Source organism: Neofelis nebulosa, chromosome 6 (genome assembly GCF_028018385.1).
Source record: "Neofelis nebulosa isolate mNeoNeb1 chromosome 6, mNeoNeb1.pri, whole genome shotgun sequence".
NCBI lineage: Eukaryota > Metazoa > Chordata > Mammalia > Carnivora > Felidae > Neofelis > Neofelis nebulosa.
The window spans coordinates 128,912,175-128,932,588 of NC_080787.1; the positions used below are offsets into that span (position 1 = coordinate 128,912,175).

At 40.6% G+C, this 20,414-nt stretch overlaps 1 protein-coding gene across 8 annotated transcripts in view; it reads left to right on the forward strand.

Annotated features, from left to right (window-relative positions):
• ECT2L (epithelial cell transforming 2 like) overlaps positions 1-20,414 on the forward strand; it is an 81,536-nt gene that overhangs the window by 33,398 nt on the left and 27,724 nt on the right. For 7 of the 8 annotated variants that reach the window (XM_058735438.1, XM_058735446.1, XM_058735443.1 and 4 more), the window contains 7 exons: positions 1,098-1,260; positions 4,318-4,570; positions 5,451-5,619; positions 6,369-6,507; positions 8,019-8,187; positions 12,131-12,259; positions 18,609-18,701. In XM_058735438.1, coding sequence (XP_058591421.1) covers positions 1,098-1,260; positions 4,318-4,570; positions 5,451-5,619; positions 6,369-6,507; positions 8,019-8,187; positions 12,131-12,259; positions 18,609-18,701 — 1,115 coding nt within the window. The remainder of the gene's footprint in view (positions 1-1,097; positions 1,261-4,317; positions 4,571-5,450; positions 5,620-6,368; positions 6,508-8,018; positions 8,188-12,130; positions 12,260-18,608; positions 18,702-20,414) is intronic. The other variant, XM_058735444.1, reaches the window with a different exon arrangement.

Sequence of the window (20,414 nt, forward strand, 5' to 3'; positions counted from 1 at the left end):
AGAGCCTGCTTGGGATTCTCTGTCTCCCTCTCTCTGCCCCTCCCCCACTTGTGGTGTCTCTGTCCCTCTCAAAACAATGAAATTGACTTAAAAAAAAAGATAAAAGAAAATCATCAACCACTTTATACTAATTAGTTCAACAACTTAAATGGTTGTTTTGCAGATTCCTTGTTTTTAAAAGTGGTTTTGTAGATTCCACATACATGAATTGAGACAGTTTTACTGCTTCCTTTCCAATACGTATACTAGTTACTTTTTTTCCTGCCTTGTTGAAATGGCTAGGATCTCCGGCGCCTGTAAAACTGAAGGAATGAGAGTGAACATTCTTGGTTTGTTCTTATGTTAGGGGGAAGGCATTAATATTTCACCACTAAGTGTGATGTAGCTACAGGGTTTTATTCTAATAACACTGGGAAGTCATTGTAGGGTTTTACTTGCATGAGTGACATTATCTAATTTACATTAAAAAAAACCAAAAACACTTGAGGGGCCGCCTGGCTGGCTCAGTCTCTGGAACATGTGACTCTTGATCTTAGGTTTGTGAGTTTGAGCCCCACGTTGGGCATAGAGGTTACTTAATGAAAAAAAATTAGAAAAAAAAAAAACAAAAACCCTCCACTGCCATGTAGAGAATGGGCTCTCGGAAGAGGAGTGGAATGGGGGAGACTATCAGAAGGGGTTATTGCGGTTGTGCAGGAGGGAGAAGGAGGAGCTTTGCAGTGGTGATAGCAGTGGAGGTGGAGAGAAAGTGGTTGGATATGAGGGTACATATTTGTAGAGCTGACAAGACTTGCTGATTTATTGAATCTGGAGTAAAGGAAAAGGCAGAAAATCCAGATTTATAACTTAAATAACCATGTTTATTTCAGACCTTTTTCCTGTAGATTTTAGATATTTTCATTATTCACCTTTAGAATGGATCAGTGAAAGTAGATACAGTATTTTTAAAAATCTAGCTGTGTGTTACCTAGGATTTAAGTTTTGTTTTTTCATAGTTAGAACATTATAGAAAGAACAATGACCAATATGTGTCCTAGATTTTTGGTCGGTTTTAGATACTAGCGTCCTGAACTAAATTTCTGTGTCTTTCTTTGTAGGATTGTCCAAGAGTGGTTTTCAGAAAGGATGCAAATGGCCAAAGTGGATTTCTCTACGGTGTTACCGCGCTTCATTTCTCTATATATCTTTTCCTTTCTGAATCCAAAAGATTTGTGTGCAGCCGCACAAGTCAGCTGGGCCTGGAAGTTTTTAACTGAACAGGTTGACTATTTGTCACTTCCTACCGATAGGGCACAAATAACAGCTGTGTTCTGTAAGGAGACAACTGGGGTAGCTTCCTTCCCTGAAGACAGTAATGGAGAGTATTTGAACCATAATTAACTTACCCTTCAGAGCAAACATGGGGAGAAGTTAAATATGATAATTTATTTTGGAAGTGAGCGGATATACACTATTCTAATAATTCGTGTAATTTTAAGAATCTTCAAATGCTCAATTTAATTATTTAGAAAACATTTTATCGTGGCTAAAGAAGTCCACTTCTTTCCTGAGAAATTATACTTAAGCTTTGGTTATTATATGGTATGATTTTATCCATGATCATTCACCTTGAAAATTGCTGTACAACCACAACCTCATCTGATCCCTCTTTGGCTCACATCTGTTAAAGAATGTAAATCTGCATTTCCAACATCCTCTGCCATTAACTCTGCCTCTGGCTTATTTGTCTCATTTTCTTCTTAAAGATTTAATGAAATGTAATGGCAGACATACTTGAATGCAAGTCAATAACTTACTTCTTTAACGTGTACAAACTTCCCAGAGTGGGCTAGTGTTGAGCTTCTGATCTCAGAAAATACCTAGCTTTCCATGGAGAGGCCACATGCAAAACCAACTGTGAGTCCTGGGTTTACAGCATTTAAGAACCCAGGCGATGGGCGCCTGGGTGGCTCAGTCGGTTAAGCGTCCGACTTCAGCTCAGGTCACGATCTCGCGGTCCGTGAGTTCGAGCCCCGCGTCGGGCTCTGGGCTGATGGCTCAGAGCCTGGAGCCTGTTTCCGATTCTGTGTCTCCCTCTCTCTCTGCCCCTCCCCCGTTCATGCTCTGTCTCTCTCTGTCTCAAAAATAAATAAACATTAAAAAAAAAAATTTAAAAAAAAAAAAAAAAAAAAAAAAAAAAAAAGAACCCAGGCGAGGTGTTGGCATATGTATTGTTTTCTGACTTTTTACTTTTCTATGTCCTTGTATTTAAGGAATATGTCTCGGAAACAGAATGTGGTTGTGGGGAGTTGTTTTTTAACATTTGACAGTCCCTGGCTTTTAGCTGGGGTCATTCTTCTGTTTACATTTGTGTACATACTGATATATGTAAGCTTAAGTCCACCGTTTCACTATTTACTTTTTGTTTGTTCCTTGTGTTTTATATCTTGTTTCTCTTTTTTCTTTTGGAGTACTTCCATATTTTTTAGATTGTTAATTTTAAATTCTTTAGCTGTTTTCTCCTGGCTGTATTAGAGATTACAGCACTCGTTCTAGGGTGGGTTTTTTTGTTTTTATTATTATTATTATTTTTTTTTTACCACTTCTGAGATAAAGCCAGAAGCTTCGGACCCTGCATCTGCTCCCCTCTTCCCAGTTTCTATGTCACTGTCAAATATTTTAATTTTCTACACACATACGCACACACATTTTTTTTGGAAGAAGCGGGAAGTTTTATTGTTGCTCCTTATTTCCTTAGCTGCTTTTAGGATTTTTTCCTCTATCTTGTCTTCTGTCTTATGCAATTTTTTTAGGATGTACCCAGAAATGTGCGTGTGTATGTGTGTTTCTCCTATTTCGTGATTTACAGTGATTTTTTTTTTTTTTTTTTTGCATCTGAGATTTAGTGTCTTTTCTCAGTTTCGAAAAGCTGTCAGAGACTATCCCTTCATATTCTGCCCCATTTTCTCTCCTTTTCCTCTGCGGTTCCAGTACTTATGTGTTAGACTGACTCACCCGCCCTGCAAGCTTCATGTTCTCTATGTGTCTTTTCCACCTTTTTTGGCTTTCAGTGTTTCAGCCTGCATCTTTCTTCTGGCTTTTTAGTTTACTAATTCTCTTTTGCTGGATTCGAATTTGCTTTTAAACTGGTCCATTGAGTTTTAAATTTCTGCTATTATGTTTTTCAGTTCTAGAAGGCTGATTTGATTATTTTACCAAAATTTCTCACCTAGCTATTTAATTTCCCAGACATATTAATTATAGGGTTGTTTATTTTTTAAGTTCGTGCCTAACAATTACAACACATGGCTCTCCTGAGGGTCTTACTCTACTTAATAACAGATCATGAAAGACAAAAGGAGAAACAAACAATTCTTGTCCTTTGGTGTGCCTGGTATTTTTGATGGAGTATCAGATATTGGTTATAAGATATTTTTGCAGTCAATAATTTGAGTCTCTGGATGAGGTTATCTTCTTCCAGAGATAATTTGCTTTTGTTTCTGGCATTTGGTTAGGCTAGGAATAGATGACTTAAATCCAGTCAGAGAAAGAGATTTTTCAAAGCTGGCTTCAGTCTTTGTGATAGTTGTCTAATTCCTTATCCTTGCTGATAAGGATCTCAGCTGAAAGCCTGGCGTGATCACCAAGGCTCTTGCCCTTAGTGAGCCCTGAATTTAACTTTGTTTCCTCTCCTCCTCGTGAGAATACCTAAAATTCTTTTCAGCTTCCCTGTCGTTCAGCCATAACTTTCTGCTTTGCTTCTCAGCCTGAGCTTTCCTTTGGAACTGCCAGATGCCTTGAAATGAAAAGTAATGCCAAATGTTGGGGTCACCTCTCTGGGTTTCCCTTCTCTCTGGGGTCATGGTTACATGAGACGTTGCATTCGTAGCTCTATACGCCTTCAAAGAATTGTTTTATAATATTCTGTCTAGAAACTTGACTCAATTAGATCACGTGAAATTTGCTGTTCCCATATATTCAAAGCTGGTTGCATACTGGCAACATCATGTGGTTCAACCAAAGGTGTTCCCAGTGGAAGGTTTGGTCTGAAACAAACTAATACACTATTGCTCAAAATCCTCAGAATCAAATCAATGCTATGGGAGCAAGTGTACAAAGATGACTAATACATATATTCATATGTAACGTATATTGTCATCAAAGACTACTTTTCTATGGAGTCAGGGATGGTTCTTGTTTGTTAGAGTCAAATTCAGATGACAAGTCAGCGGCACCAGAAATCTCAAGGTAAAGAAGTTATCTGTGTACCTGAAACATTATTACTAGGAAACTGTCCTTAAAAATTTCTAGCAAACTCTCTCATTTCTTTTTCTGTAGGACTGCTTATGGATGCCCAAATGCATTAGGTTTGGGTGGTTTCTGCCCTATACTCCAACAGATAATGAGTACGGTGCTTGGAAGCATCATTACATTGCTTGTGTGTCCAACTTAGATTGGCCAATCCCTAGGGAAGCTACTGCTATGTATGGGACCTTGAATGAACCCAAAAGAGAAGATGAGGAGCTACAGGAGAGACAAAGAGAAAAGTGCCTACGAAAAATAATTTGGGAGAAAACTGCACTACGTAAAAGTGAGCAGCATTTGAAAACTCTATCTTATCCAACTATTGTAGAAACGAATGGATTTACACACAAATTCCCACAGAGGAGGATAGTTAGGTCTTTCTGGAATAGCATGTGGGTGGCATTCTCTAAAGTATGTTCAGGACAAGTGCTTCCCTCCCCCCCCCCCCCCCCGGTATATTTCAAGTTCATGAATAAGAAAAAAAGGATTTCAGATGAAATACAGAAAGTCAAATATCAGTGCCTCCATTATTATTCTGGTTACTCTCGGGTTTAGGGGTTTAGGAGACCAAAAACAGGGAGAGAGAAGAATAACGCAGGCAGAAGCAAGTAAATAGCCTCAGGACAGAAGAATTGGGACTGGTGACAGAGAGGGAGGAATGAAAATAGGCACGGAAGCAGGAAGAATGGCATTAAAAAAAGCAAAGTGGAAAGGGAGGAGGGATAAGACCCACTCTCAGCTAAGCCTTCTGATTTGCACAGTGCACAATAGTCATCGACAAAAGTGATTTGAGTTCTGCCATCTTTTTTTTTTTTTTTTTCACTGACTCACACCCGGTGAGATCCTAACAAATGGGAAGTTACTTGAAGCCAAGAAGTGCAGAAATGGACGTGATGCCTATACACTGATTAACTGGTTTTCACAAGAAAAGGGGTGCTGGTTCTCTGAGCTTTGTCTCTTGACCTGACATGACTGGTAACTCGCAGCCATAGTGCTGAGATGATAAGAAATCCAAACAGAGTCTGTAGAAAGGGCTACAATTATTGCCATTTGGAGCAGTGCCCTGGTACGGCTTGATTTTTGATGCCTTTATCTAGGTAGACTTGGCTGAGAGAAGCAAGTAAGAACTGAAGTAAACAACTGAGCCGGTGCTATTTGTTTTTCAGAGGAGTTATTTAAAGTTCGACCCCCTTGGGTGAGCGGAACGTGCTGCTCTAGATTGTTAAAATCCAAATGCCAGCCACGTCTGTCCCAGACTGTGAGGGATCGAGTGGGATTACATGAAGCTTTGGAGAAACAGCTTGTTTTGGCATCCTTAGAAGCTTTGCCCAAGCGGTAAGCAAACCTCCATCTCCTGAAAGCTCAAGACCATCCCATGATACCAAGAATTCATTCTAGAATAATTTAGCTAACACGCAGGGAGCTTGTATAATTATCTGGCTCCTATCCTATGAAACGGCAACAGAAATAACTCTTTAGTCCTCAAGACCAGTGGTCTTTAACATGTTCTCTGAAGAGGGAAATCTGTAACTTTCAAAATAAATTTTATATTTCAAAACATCTTGACCCTACAAAGAGGCTGGACTGTAGGACATTTTCTGTGCAAAGCTATTGAGCAAAAGTAACATTTTTTTCCAGAAATGTTTTTTTATGGAATAAGCATATCCAAATGGGACTGTGGGGGTAAGGGTAAGAGAATAGAGTCATTACTCAGAAAGCTGTGGGGACCAGATGATTTAGGAAATTTTAAATTTCTCAGCTGTTCCTCTTTAAAACGTCATTTTGAACCCCTAAGTATGTCACTATATTCATTCTGAGTGCCCGATAAACGCTAAATAAGTTCCAGAAGACCTTTCCAGTGTCCTTCAAATGCAGGAGGAGAGGCCCAAAGGCCAGCTCCAGTCCCTCCCCACTCAAGAACCCCATGTGCTGCTGTCCCCAAAAACCGCAGGGAGAGACTGAGGTCCTACGGCCACATGCCTTGTTCAGTATGAGTAATGCCCAGACAACATGTCGGTGCTCCAGCATCAAAATCAAATGAATAGAAAATTAAAATTTCACTTCTTCCCCTCTTTTCCCTGTAGAAGCAATGTTTCTGGAAGCCATTCCTATCCTTTGTTATCAAAGAAAACTTGGCATGGTGTTCATAAAAATGATGACAGCCCTTCATATGCTTCCCAGCTCCACATCATATTAATATCATCTCGGATTCCTGCATATGAGGTACAGAGTGTGTTAGGAGGCCTGCCCTTTTTTGAATTGGGTCGTTGGTTTTTTTTCCTTTTTCATCCCCACTAGAGGACGTATGGCAATCTTTTGGCCCCCATGTGTATGAAAAGGATTCATCTTCTGAAAGCAAAATGGTGTAAGTGGAAATTTACAGACCCAAAACACTTTTAAAAAGAAGCGATAAAGATACCCATAAATCAAAATTACTTTTTTATTTTAATTTTTTTTTTCAACGGTTTTTTTTTTTTTTTTTGGGACGTATTTTTAGAGACATGTGAGTGTGTGTATTTGTATATATGTGTACATATGTATGCATTGATACACAGGGACATATTGAAGGGATGACACGGGGCAGGTTATATTCATTGGCCTACTTAGAAAGTGTTTTCAAAAAATTGTATTTGTAACAAAATGGTTGCTTTCAAGATATGAAGTCAGTATTCTTTCTGGGCACCTAGAAATTGACTCTGATCATTCACAACCAGCCGACTTAGTGGATACACATGAAAGCAAGATCAGAGCTTTGATCTCCAGGTGGGCCCCAGATAGTTTCCCTGATGTTTAATAAGGGGCATCAAGCTGGGCACAAAGGATAACTGGTGATAGAATCTGGGTAAAACAAACAAACGAACAACAAAAACCGGTTAAAAGTGGGTGGTGGGTGGGCTAGATGGGTGATGGGTATTAAGCAGAGCACCTGTGAGGAGCACAGTGTGTCATGTGTAAGTGATGAATCCCAGAAATCTACTCCTGAAACCAATATTGTACTGCATGGTAACTAAAATGTAAAAAATAGAGTAGGTCTATCCTCCTATTTGTCTTCTTTACATAAATCTACGCCATAATTACTTATTTTATTATACATGTGATGGGTGTTTAAGCAAAAAGTAGGTCGTAACCGTGTGGTAGTTCTTTGTTGGGTGGAACTGTGTGACCTTCAGAAAGTGGCATGAGGTTTGAGGGCAAAAAAAAAAAATCGTGGACTTGAATGACTTTCCAACATGTCTGCTGCTAATGAATTAACTTTATCACAATGAAAACTTTATTTGGTTGTTGAATTCAAAGCACAGTGGTTTTAATATTTATTTAAATGGGATATATTCAATCAATCACTATCGATAATTCAAAACTTCATAATTAAGAGGAAAACTTTAAATCTATTTTAAAAGTCCATTGCAAAATCACATGATCTGAATTTTATTATGTTTAAAAGTTGCACATGTCTTTGCACGGGTATGTACAAAAATAAAAAGACTGGAAGAAAGTAATCTAACTTGTTAATAGTATTTACCCCTGAGGGATGGAATTGTAGGTATACTTAATTTTCTCCTCTTATAATTAGAAAAGAAATGAAATTATTTAAAAAGAAACCAACAAAAGAGAAAGCTTATCTTCCTCCTTCCACAGTTTCTGACAAAAAGTCTTTAAAAATCAGAGCGTATTACATACCCATTGTCTTGATTAATAAATATGCTAAAATAATGGGCTCTGTTTTCATTTTCTAGATAGTAGTGGACAGCATTAAGGCAGGTATCATTTCTCTGGTGTATGAACACTGTGGCTTAACCTTGGAGAGCCTGCTTTATCTCATAGAAAAAGCTCTGGATGGACGGAAGGCACAGAGTATGGGGATATTTAGTGAAGGAGACAGCAGAGAAATCAATTTACTCCAAGGTAAGCTGGGAGATTCGAGACAACAACCAACTTTGCAGCAATGCCTACCACATGTATGACCTCCAGAATACTATTTTTCAATTTGCTAACAGAATTGATATCCTAGCTCAAAGGAGTCATAGAGGAGGAGTCCCTCTTATTCAAGGAAGGGTCAGCCTTTTTGTTCTATTCAGGCCTTCAACTGATTGGATGAGGCCCACCCACACTGGGGACAGCTATCTGCTTTACTCAGTCGGCTTATCCAAATGTTAATCTTATTCCCAAACACTCTCACAGACATACCCAAAATTATATTTGACTAAATATCTGGGCACCGGTGGCCCAGTCAAGTTGATACGTAAAATTCATCATCATACCATTAAACAAAAACTTCCCTTGTCCCCCTTATTCCAGCCTCTAGGAACTACCATTATGCTTTCTGTTCCTATGAATTTGACTACTTTATGTAGCTCATCTTAAGTGAAATCATACAGTATTTAACTTTGTGACTGGCTTATTTCACTTAACAATGTCATCAAGTTTCATTCATGTTGTAGCTTATGAAAGGATTTCCTCCACTTTTTAAGGCTGAATAATATTCCATTGTATATGTGGATCACATTTGGTTTATCCTTTCATTTGCTGATGGACATTTAGTTTGCTTCCACTGCTTTGTTTTTGTGAATAGTCCTGTAGTGAACATGAGTATGCAGATATCTCTTTGAGATTCTACTTTAAATTCCTTTGGATATTTATCCACATATGGGAATGCAGAACCATATGATAGTTTTATTTTTAATCTTTTGAGGAAACTCCATACGATTTCCCACCATTTTATGCTCCCTTGTGCACTGTTGCAGACAGAAAGTGTTCCATTTTCTTCACATCCTTGCCAACACTCGTTGTTTTCTGTGTTTTTGTTTGTTTTTAGTTGATAGTTAACTATCTTCATGGGTTTAAGGTGATAGTCATTATGGCTTTGATTTGCATTTGTCTAATGAATCGTGATGTTGAACATTTTTTCATATGCTTATTGGCTATTTGTATATCTTCTTTAGGGAAGTATCTATTGAAGTCCTTTGCCCATTTTCTAATGGGTTTATTTGATATTTTTTATGGAGGTGTAGTTACTCTTTATTAGTCTAGATATTGATCTCTTGTCAGATATATGACTTGCAAATATTTTCTCCCATTCTGTATGCTGCCTCGTACTCTGTTTATTATGTTCTTTCATGCACAGAAGTTTTTAAGTTTGATGAAAGTATAGTAATTATAATAGCAGCAAATATCACTAATAGAATGCATTGTACTTCCAAGTGGTTTATACCACAAAGGAAAGGATTGGCTGGTATCATTAATTTGTTATGGGTCATCTTTTAAAAATGTTAATGGTGGGGCACCTGCATGGCTCAACTGGTTAAGCCTCGGACTCTTAATTTCAACTCACATCATGATTTCCTGGTTTGTGAGTTCAAGCCCCAAGTCAGGCTCTGCACTGACCATGTGGAGCCCTTGGGGTTCTCTCTCTCTCTCTTCCCTGCTCATGCTCTTTCTCTTTCTCTCTCAAACTAAATACATACATACATACATACATACATACATAAACATTTTTTAAAAATGATGATCGTTATCCTTTCCGGGGGGAAGAAGATGATGAGTGTTTTAGAACTAAAGTTTCAGTTTCTAGTCCTCCTTCTACTATAACTTACATTCTTTCCTTGTTATACCTAAGATAGAACTGTTTTAGCATGAAATCTTCCACCTTTGGGAGATGAGGGAAGAAAGGGAATAAGATGGTCAAGGATCTGGCTGGCAGGAACTCACAACATGGCCAAGCGAATACCTGAATCACCCAGAAAACTGCCATCTCTGTGGCTATGTCGCCCAATGATCTATCCCAGCTGCTAACTCAGGAACGGAGCAGGAAAGCTCTGGCGGGCTGCCGGGGCCCACTGATCCATCTGGGGGAATCCCAGGAGGGCTGCACAAACCGAAAGCATAGCTCCTGGCTGGGTTTGCCAACACTGTTGCTGAACAAATGCAGATAAACTCATGGCAAGAGAAGCCAATCACTCAAGAGACAAGGGTTTGGAAGAAAGAAAGGGAGACATTTATTTTGAGTGCCAGTAGCCAAGGAGAGTTGCAGGCTTGAGCCTAAACAACCGACCTCTCCACCTGCAAGATGGACACTAGAGTTTTACAGAGATGGGCTCAGTGAGGTACGTGCACGAGAGCAGGCAGGGGGCACGTGATCATGAGCTGGGGGTTGGTATGTGCTCAGCTCACCATCACGGGCAGAGAAGGGGACACGTTGGGTGTGGTCTTTGAGGCATTCCATTGCTATCAGGGCTTTTCTGGTCCAACTGGAAGAGTCTAGTCATCGCATAACGTCTTGTGAATGCCTCAAGAAAGTGCAGTAAGAAATAGGCATAATGGGTTTTCTTTGGAGCATGAGTTAAGCAGTCTTGTCTATTTCTGGATTTAACTGTTGGGGTCTTTGGTTGAGCAAGAGGGCTTGCTGACAGCTAGAACTCAGCATGCTTGGGATAGGTTTAGTGAATTTTCTTATTAACAAAAATAAGCTGCTTTTGGTTTATCTTTACCTTATTTTTGTCTTTTTTTGTTCAGGTTATCTGTGCCTGGGGCAAGTTGCGTTCCACACCTGATTTTCTATGCCGCTCCCCCCCCCCCCCCCAAAGTAAAGCATGGCCACTAGTCAGGGTTTAAATTTACAATTAATTACATGGCAGCTTTCCTGTAAATGATGGAGAGGTATCAATTGCAAATTTATGCCGTGGCATAGTAGGTTCACCTCTTACAGAGTAGAAGAGCCTGTTAGGGTTTTCTAACATCTCAGACTTTTTGTTCTCCAGATGAGACAGGTTTCTAAACTCTGTCTTTTTCTTGTTTTCTTTCTTTAAAAATAAAAAATTTAAAAAAATATATATGTACATATATATTTAATGTTTATTTATTTACTTTGAGAGAGAGAGAGTGTGTGTGAGAGGGAGAGAAAACACAATGGGGGGAGGGGCAGAGACAGGGAAGAAAGAGCCACTCTGTCAGAGCAGAGCCCCACTTGGGGTTCGATTCCACAAACCGTGAGCTGATGACCAGAGCCAAAATCAAGAATCAGCTACTTAACCCACTGAGCCACCAAGGTGCTCCCTTTTTTTCTTTTTTAAATGTCAATAGTAACATAACAAAATACCTGAAAACGGTAGTTTTTCCCTCCATATAATTGTGGTGTTTCTGCAAGAGCTTTTGCCTTGAAACCAACAACAAAATGAAATCTCTTACTCCAGTGATCGCAACACATCTTTCCGTTCTGTAACTAGACTTCTCGGTGGAAAGAAGTGAAATGTTGGGATTCTTGCCTGGCTTTGTTTTCAACTGCCTTCCTGGGACTTAAGAATTCAGAGTCTCCAGGAGTCCCTTAGAAATGGGTCCAAACACATTCTCATTAGTTGAATCATCATATAGAATTCCCAGGAAGTGAGCGTTTCCAGGATGTTTACCATCTCTGGGAGCCTTCTGTTCTGACTTCTTTTTTGATTGACAACTGTGAGAAACATTTTAACTTCGGAACTTGGTTGCAAAAATCTCAGGGCTTGACTGACCGTCTACCTTGGAACCCTGCTGTGAGCCTGGTAACATACTGCCCCTTTTGGGGTGTATATACTTTACTTTTGGGGTATATATACATTGGAGGCAGAGAGACGATGTCCTAAATCAGAGCGCACAGCGTCCAATAAATTCAGAATGTGAAGGAGATTGTGGCCATGTTGGGGTCCTTTCGTGGCCCCAGTGTGGTGCAGTGCTAAAGGAGAGGCACCCTCCGGACTGGAGTCTTAGGAGCAGATACTGGCTTTTTGAGTTGTGGTTGCTTTTTCACAAACCGCTAAGGGTTTCTGTTCCTGATAATGTTACAGACTAAGAGGACATTTTGATTTCTTTTCCTCAGGTTATAAAATTGGTATTAAAAATTTATTGAGGCCTGAAGTGAGAGACTTCTGGGAGAAATTAGGAAGCTACGTGGCTCCTGAACAAGAAGGGGGTCACGTGGACCTCTTTGTACCACTCGGAGCATCCGGTCAGTTTTGAAAGGCGGTGGTCGTGCCTACTTTATAGTGATATTTTGTGGATTTCTGAAATGCCTTCAGTTCGTATGACTCAGTCCCATGTTCCTCTTTATTTCTTTTTTTCTCTTATACCTCACATACTCAGGTATTTAGGGGGAAAAGAGTTGCGGTTAGTTGTCAAAGTAACGAGGGGCAAGAACAGAAATAAAGTCACTAGTGGCAAGAGCCAGCCAAGAACATTATTTGTATTTCTTCTGGAAAACATAGTAAAATCAGCCTCCACTACACAGGAGAAAGTGCCTGACCAGCACAGAAACCATAATCTATCAACCTGGGAAAAGCCTCCCCGCTGTGTTCTGAACCTGGAAGGAATGAGCATGAACTTGGCGACCAAAGACCTTGAACTTGAATCCTAGGCATACCACTTTAGCTGTGTGGCCTTAGGCAAGTTTGTGGACCTCTGTTTCCTCATACAAAAGTTAGGAGAATAGTATCTGACCTTACAGGGCTTGTGAATATCAAAATAATGTAAATACTTAAAAAAATAAATAATACAAATACTTAAATAATATTGGAAAATTAGAAACAGGTGAAGTGCTTGGTAAAAATGAGACTGGCTGCTGATCACCGAGGTTGCTGATAATGTTCAGCGCCCCTCGGTCCAGTATCAGTCACTGTAATTCAAAGTTGATTTCAGTACTTGAAGAGAAACTTTAGAAACAATAAGACAGATTCACTTTCTAGACATCTATTAAATAAAAGCTCTGCCATCATGGGCTTATTTTTTTTTTTAATTTTATATATTTTTTAATGCCAAGCGGAGCAAAGCAGAGGGAGTATAAGATTGAATTTTCTCGGGGCGCCTGGGTGGCGCAGTCGGTTAAGCGTCCGACTTCAGCCAGGTCACGATCTCACGGTCCGTGAGTTCGAGCCCCGCGTCAGGCTCTGGGCTGATGGCTCAGAGCCTGGAGCCTGTTTCCGATTCTGTGTCTCCCTCTCTCTCTGTCCCTCCCCCGTTCATGCTCTGTCTCTCTCTGTCCCAAAAATAAATAAACGTTGAAAAAAAAAAATTTTTTAAAAAGATTGAATTTTCTCGAACAGTTTCTTATTACCCATTCCTTAGGGAACTATGAGTCTTAAAGCTCTGTCTAATCCTCAGATTTCACTGAACTATTCATACATGCAAAGCATGCCCCTGCCACAGTTCAACCAGGGAAAAGGGAAAAACAAAAGAATGGGAAAAGGGTTAGAGGAAAACGAATTACAAAATATTATAAATTTTTTTTCTTATACAGTTATTATAGTTATGCAATCTTAACTACAGAAAATAGGTATAGAAAAATCTAGGAGGAAATACAACAAAATATTAACAGCATCTGTCTCTAGATGAGTTTTTCAGATTTTCTACATTTGAAATCAAATATGGGTGGTGTGGGATTCCTCGGTTTAAAATCTGTGTGGGGCAGGTGGGAGTGGCAGTGGGGTGTGTATAGAAAAGGGTTTGGAAGGATGTATGTCAAGGTGTTAACAATAGATAAGTGATTTCTCTTTTTTTCTTTTTCTTTGATCTCTTATTTGTCCCGATTTTCTATAACGAACTAGTATTACTTTTATAATGAGAGCAAAGCAAAAATTTTAACTGCAGTAGAACAAAAAGAAAGGATTTGGGAAAGTAAAGCTTTGAACGGCTTGAAAATAAGGGCAAAAGGGGAAAAGAACAATAGATTTGGTGATATAAGAATTGTCTCAGGGTGCCTGGAGTGTCCAACATCGGCTCTGGTCATGATTTCCTGGTCTGTGAGTTCAAGCCCCATGTTGGGCTCTGTGCTGACAGCTCAGAGCCTGGAGCCTGCTTTGGATTCTGTGTCTCCCTCTCTCTCTGCCCCTCCCCTACTTGATCTCAATCTCTCTCTCTCTCAAAAATAAATAAACATTAAAAAAAATTTAAAGAATTGTCTCCAGTGAAACGTAATGGCGCTCAGATTTCTCACCACCATTTTGGCCCCCAAACCATCTCTAAAGTTCTTGTCAAAGGTCATTTCCACCTGGATGAGCCATCAAGACCCAGACTGAGTCAAAAGATCCCAGGTTCTCAGTCCGAAAATCTCTTTTCTGCCACCTCGTCATCACTCTTGAGCTTGTCATCCCCGGGAGCTGTATTACCTCTGAAAGCTTGATCTCCAGCATTTTTCTCCCTGAGTACCACTTCCAAATCATGTGCCAAATATTCCAACAACCATGTTCCAAATATTCCTACTCTAATAGTTCTTTGCCTGAAGATCTCCAATGCACGCACTCTCACTTTTACACTCTCTATCAGCCTTGCCTTCATCCTTGGTTCCTTCTTTGTTAAACCTGCGTTTAATGGTTCATCATTATCATTAGTTTCTTGCAAAGAATCTGAACTTCTTTGGCTCTCTTTCTCAGGCTCAATTCCAATGTTCCTTAAACACCATCATCTACCTAATCTCCGCCTGCCTGCACTAAAGCAGCTGAAGCCTGCCGAAAAAAGTAATATGACTTTTAATCTGACTTGACTTTGACGGCATAAATGCCGAATAAGATTGCAACACTGATGAGCACCTGGTAAATTCCTTTCCCACTCTTGGAGAAGACTATACCGTCCCTGCTCCTCCTCTGTCAATACTTCAATAACCTCTTTCAGGTGTTGACCTTGCCTTTTTCTTCCCTGAGAAAACTCCCGAATTCCCCTCCCACCACCAAATCCACCGCCTCCCCCCGCTTCTTACCTTCGCTCTCTGTCTTCCCTTCTGTTACGATGGAAGAAACACCTCTGCCGAAATCAGAGATCCGGCATCCGCTAGGACTCTGTATCTCACCACCTTTCACCTCCTCACGGCCGCATTCCTACACTCAGTTCTCTCCGACAGCCTCTACCCTCTTTTATTGGGTCATTCCTATCAAATCAGGATCACCTGTAGCAGCAGCTCCTGTCCTAAAAAGAGAGAGAGAGAGAGACCATAAACTTTCCCTCGCCTATGTACCCTCACCTATATACGGATTATCTCGGTGGTTCTCAAATGTTCATGTGTATTTGAGTCACCTAGAGGTCTTGTGGTTTAAGCATGGGACTCTTGATTTCGGCTCAGGTCATAACCTTACAGTTCATGGGGTCGAGTCCCGTGTGGGGCTCGGCGCTGCCCCAGCAGGGCCTGCTTGGGATTCTCTCTCCCCCACCTCTCTCTATCCCTTCCCCACTCTCACTCTCAAAATAAATACATAAGACTTTTTTTCTTTTTTCTTTTTTTTTTTAAGTATGCATTGCTAGACCTTGTCCTAGCATTTCTTACTCAGTAGGTCTGGCGGGGGCGGGGGGTGCTGGAATTTTCATTTCTAACAAGTTCCCAGGTGCTGCCGCTCCCGGGGCACGCTGGGAGAAGCACTGGTCTATGCCGACTACTTTCCTTACCCTTCCTTCGCTCCTCATTTCACGCACACGGACACTCTTCTTGGAAACTCTCCTCCTTCTCTCCGTTGCCGGAACACGACCCTCTCCCTGCGCTTCGTCTTCCGTCAGCGGTCCCTTCCCGGGGTCCTTTGCCGGCTCCCCGCCCTCTGCGAGCTGCCCGGCCTTTCCCACCACCGCACTCTTTCCCTGGACAACCTCATCCGCTCCCGACTCTAAATCCGATCCATGTGCTCGGGACTCCCAAATTTGTGCTTCCGGCTTTGCGATCTCCCAGCTGCACACTCACAGCTAGCTTGACGTCCTCATATGAATGTTTAGTTTGGGCATCTAGGAGGCATCTCAGAGTTAACATACCTAAAAGGCCGGATTGCCCCCTCAGCACCAAACCCCCCCACCTGGCCCGGGATTCCTCGGTTAGGATATCGTCATTCGCTCAGTTGCTTCATAAGCCCAACACCTAAAATTTATCTGTTTTGGACATTATTTAAACATTTTCAAGCAACTTTACGAAGGTATAAGTGACACCTAATAAACCGTACTATTTAAAGGGTGCAATTGGCCTAATTTTGACATATGGATACTTGTCCTGTGAAACCATAAAACATCAAGATAACGAACCTAGTCACCACCCCCCAAAAAATTTTCTTCATGCCACTCTGTAATTTTTCTCTCCTACTTCTCCCCACCCCCAGCCTTGAATCAACTGTCCTACTTTCTTTCACAATATATTCGCTTGTATTTTATAGAATTTTCTATAAATGGATCCATACATACATCGTGCACTCTTTTTTGTCAGGCTTCTTTCACTCAGAAGAATCATTGTAGATCCATCCATTTGATGCTTGTATCAATGGCCCACTGTTTTTTTATTGCTGGGAATTATTGCATCGTACACATATACCACAGTTTGTTCAGTCACTTGTTGATAGATATTTGAGTTCTTTCCAGTTCCTGGGTCTTACATATAAAGCTGGTATGAGCCTATGTGTGAACATATGCTTTTATTTCTCTGGATAAATACCTAGGAGTAGAACAGCTGGGTCATATGATCAGTGTTAACTTTTTATATTATTTATTTTGTTAATATTTATTTATTTTTCACACACACACACACACACGCACATGCACACACACGCGGAGCGGGGGAGAGGCAGAGAAAGAGGGAGACAGAATCCGAAGCAGGCTCCAGGCTCTGGGCTGTCAGCACAGAGCCAGACGCGGGGCTCGAACCCACAAGCTGTGAGATCATGACCTGAGCCGAGGTCGGATGCTCAACCGACTGAGCCACCCAGGCGCCCCTGGTGTTAACTTTTTAAACAGCGGCTAAGCTGTTTTCCAAAGTGGTTGTAGAATTTTTCATTTCCACTGGCAGTGTATGAGAACTTGAGTTGTGTGGCACCCCCACACTGGGTACGTAGTCTCCTTAAATTTAGCCATTTGTGTGGGTGTGCAGTAGTATTTCATTGTGGTTTTAATTTGTATTTTCCTAATGACCGATAATACTGAACATATTTTCATGTGCTTATTTGCCATTCATTTGTCTTCCTTGCTGCAGTGTCTGTTCAAATCGTTTGCTCATTTTTCAAATTAGGTTGTTTGTTGTCTTACTGAGAACTCTGTATGTAGTCTAGAAAACTGATTTGCAAATATTTCCTCCCACCCTGGGACTTATCTTTTCCTTCTCTGAACAATCCCTTTTGAAGAGATGAAGTTCTTAATTTTTGTGAAGTCAAATTTGTTTTTTTTTCTTTTATAGAGTATGCTTTCAGTGTCATATCTGAAAACTCTTTACCCGACTCAAGTTCACAACACTTTCTCCTATGCTTTCTTCTAAATTATTTATTGTTTTGACTTTTAGGTTTCTGATCCATTGATTTGTTTGTTTTACATAGTGTTAAAGGTACAGGTTGAAGTTTTGTGGGTTTTTTTCCTTAACATATGGATATCTCATCTTTCCACCACCATTTCTTGTAAAGACCGTCCTTTTCTCCGTGCCTTCCTTTTGCATCTTTGTTGAAATCAGTTGAGCACATATATGTAAGTATACCTATGGACTCTATTGATTTCACTGGACCATTTGTCAGTTAAAAGATTAGACCCCAGTAGGGCTTCCTGGGTGGCTCAGTTAGCTAAGCACCCAACTCTAGATTTTGGCTCAGGTCATGATCTCACGGTTTGTGAGACTGAGCCCCACATCAGGCTCTGTGCTATCAGCACGAAGCCTGCTTGGGATTCTCTCGTTTCTTCTGTCTCTCTGCCCCTCACCCTCTCCCTCTCTCTCTCTCAAAAGCGAATATATAAACTTAAAAAACAAAGACTGGACCCCAGTAAACGAAAGACATCCCAACCTTTCAGCCACTGCCATCTTTTTCCAAACAATTGAAACAGTTTGGAGTAATTTGTTTATTCTTAGACCACAAAGAGTTAAAATATATAGCCCAATATATTAGTTTCATTCAAAGTAACTCACTCTATGTGCTGAATTTAATAATTCCATCTTTATGCTGTGTCACTGAAGAAGGGGTGAAATTAATGCCATACTTAATTTTGACCGCTGTTTTTAAGTTTCAACAGTTTTAAGTCTGTATTCTTACAATGAGACTTCTCTTTTGAGTCAAACTATTTTCGAAAATGTATGTAGACTTTTCTCTGCCTTTGGCCTGAGGATTCTGAATTTGAAAATAAGCACCAGGTCAAACCCCATGCCATCTGTCTCCACCCTGTTGTGTAGTCCCCATAGATTAAGTGTTTGGACCTCGGCACTTAGGGGTGAGCTGTGAAGCGTTTGTGGACTGTTCCATGAGGGATTTGGATCGAAGATGAGAAGTCCTCGCGGCCTTTCTTGGCCAGCTTAGTGCTCCTAAGTAATACTTAACTGTTCCAAGGCAAAACCTGTGAGTAAACTAATGACAGTATTTTTGACTGCGCAGAGGCAGGAACAGAAGTTCTTTCTCAGCTGTCTCAGCTAACTGGCACGTTCTTTACTGCCCCCACTGGGATTGCAACTGGCTCTTACCAACACAGTAAGTACACGGGGGCTGACCACAGTGCCCAGTAACATCCACCAACTCCAGGGTCACCAAAAGACACAGCACAGCTAATAATACCGGTTCTGACTCATGTCAATTACTGTCTTCCATTCCTTCTCTGAAGGAATGCTGTCGCTATTCAAACTATGTTATTGCCTGGCGCTCAGTCATTTGCTTAGAAAGGGGTTGTTTATTGCAGATATTCGCTTCAAACCATCATGTGGACAAACTCTATTGAAAACATCATGTTTTTAAATATATAATTTATTGTCGAGTTAGCTAACATACAGCGTATACGGTGTGCTCTTGGCTTCGGGAGTAGATTCCCGTGATTCATCACTTACATACAACACCCAGTGCTCATCCCAACAAGTGCCTTCCTCAATGCCCATCACCGATTTTCCCGCCCCCCCTGCTCTCCCACTCCCTTCCACTCTCAGTTTGTTCTCTGCATTTAAATGTCTCTTACGGTTTGTCTCCCTCTCTGTTTGTGACTCTATATATATTTTTTCATTCCTTTCCCCCATGGCCTTCTGTTAAGTTTTTCAACTTCCACATGTGAGTGAAAACATGATTGTCTGTCTTTCTCTGGCTGACTTATTTCACTCAGCATAATACCCTCCAGTTCCATCCACGCTGTTGCAAATGGCAGGATTTCATTCTTTTTCATTGCTGAGTGAGTATTCCATTGTATATATAAACCGCATCTTCTTGATCTATTTATCGGTTGATGCACATTTGGGAAAACATCATTTTTAACAGTTAAACGTGTATAGTTGCTGATCTAGAGAAATAATAAAGAATAATTCTTCTTAGTGAGATATAATCAATATAGTGTCATTTGGAAGTAAGAATTGCAGCTATAAAGTGATGGTGAAGGGGCTTGCTCAGGTTCCAATTCAACTGCATTACCTGAGAGGAAAAACAAAGAGAAAATACATCTGCGAGCAAAATTTGATTTAGATAGTAAAAGTTGCAAATATTGAATCTAAATGTGACATTGGCTGACCAGCAAGAGGACCACATTGCTCTGCTACAGTAATGGTAATATAATCATTTCCCCCTTTAAAACTCCCTGGCCTCCTATTACCTGGGGTTTGGGGCCACGTAGAAACCATGTAAAGCATGACTTCTCTAATGCCAGATGCCAAAAGACTTTCGAGCCTGGGAAAAACTGGCAGGATTGGAACTTGTAAGGGACAAGTTTCCACATATCTACAGAAAGCACATTGGCCTGATAGATTTTTGTAGCAGAACTCACTCGTTCACTTTAGTTTACATCACTGCATTGCCATGTGAAAGCATATGGGGCCTTATGGACAGGGGACATCAGCCTGCACACACTGTTCTTTCTGGGGAAGCTTTTCTTCTTTTTCCCCTCCTCTGTCTCCTCTGCCTTCTGTTCGTCCTCCTTTTCCCTCTCTTCTTCTTAGTTTTCTTCTAGGAAAACATCTTATAAAGAGTTGTCCATGTCTATCAATAAAAATGAGGGACAGGAATCAAATAAGGCTACCTATCCATCCGGGACAGAAAATCAGATTTAACATGCCACAGTATCATTCAGTAATTGATTTTCGAGGAGAGAACTCTCTTAAGCACCCATTGCAGTTTTATAGAGAGATTTATAGAGAGAGAGCAACTCGACATGATGTAAGAAAGCTAGAGGGTTGGCGAGCCCAAGATGACTCTGGATGGCATGATGGGGAA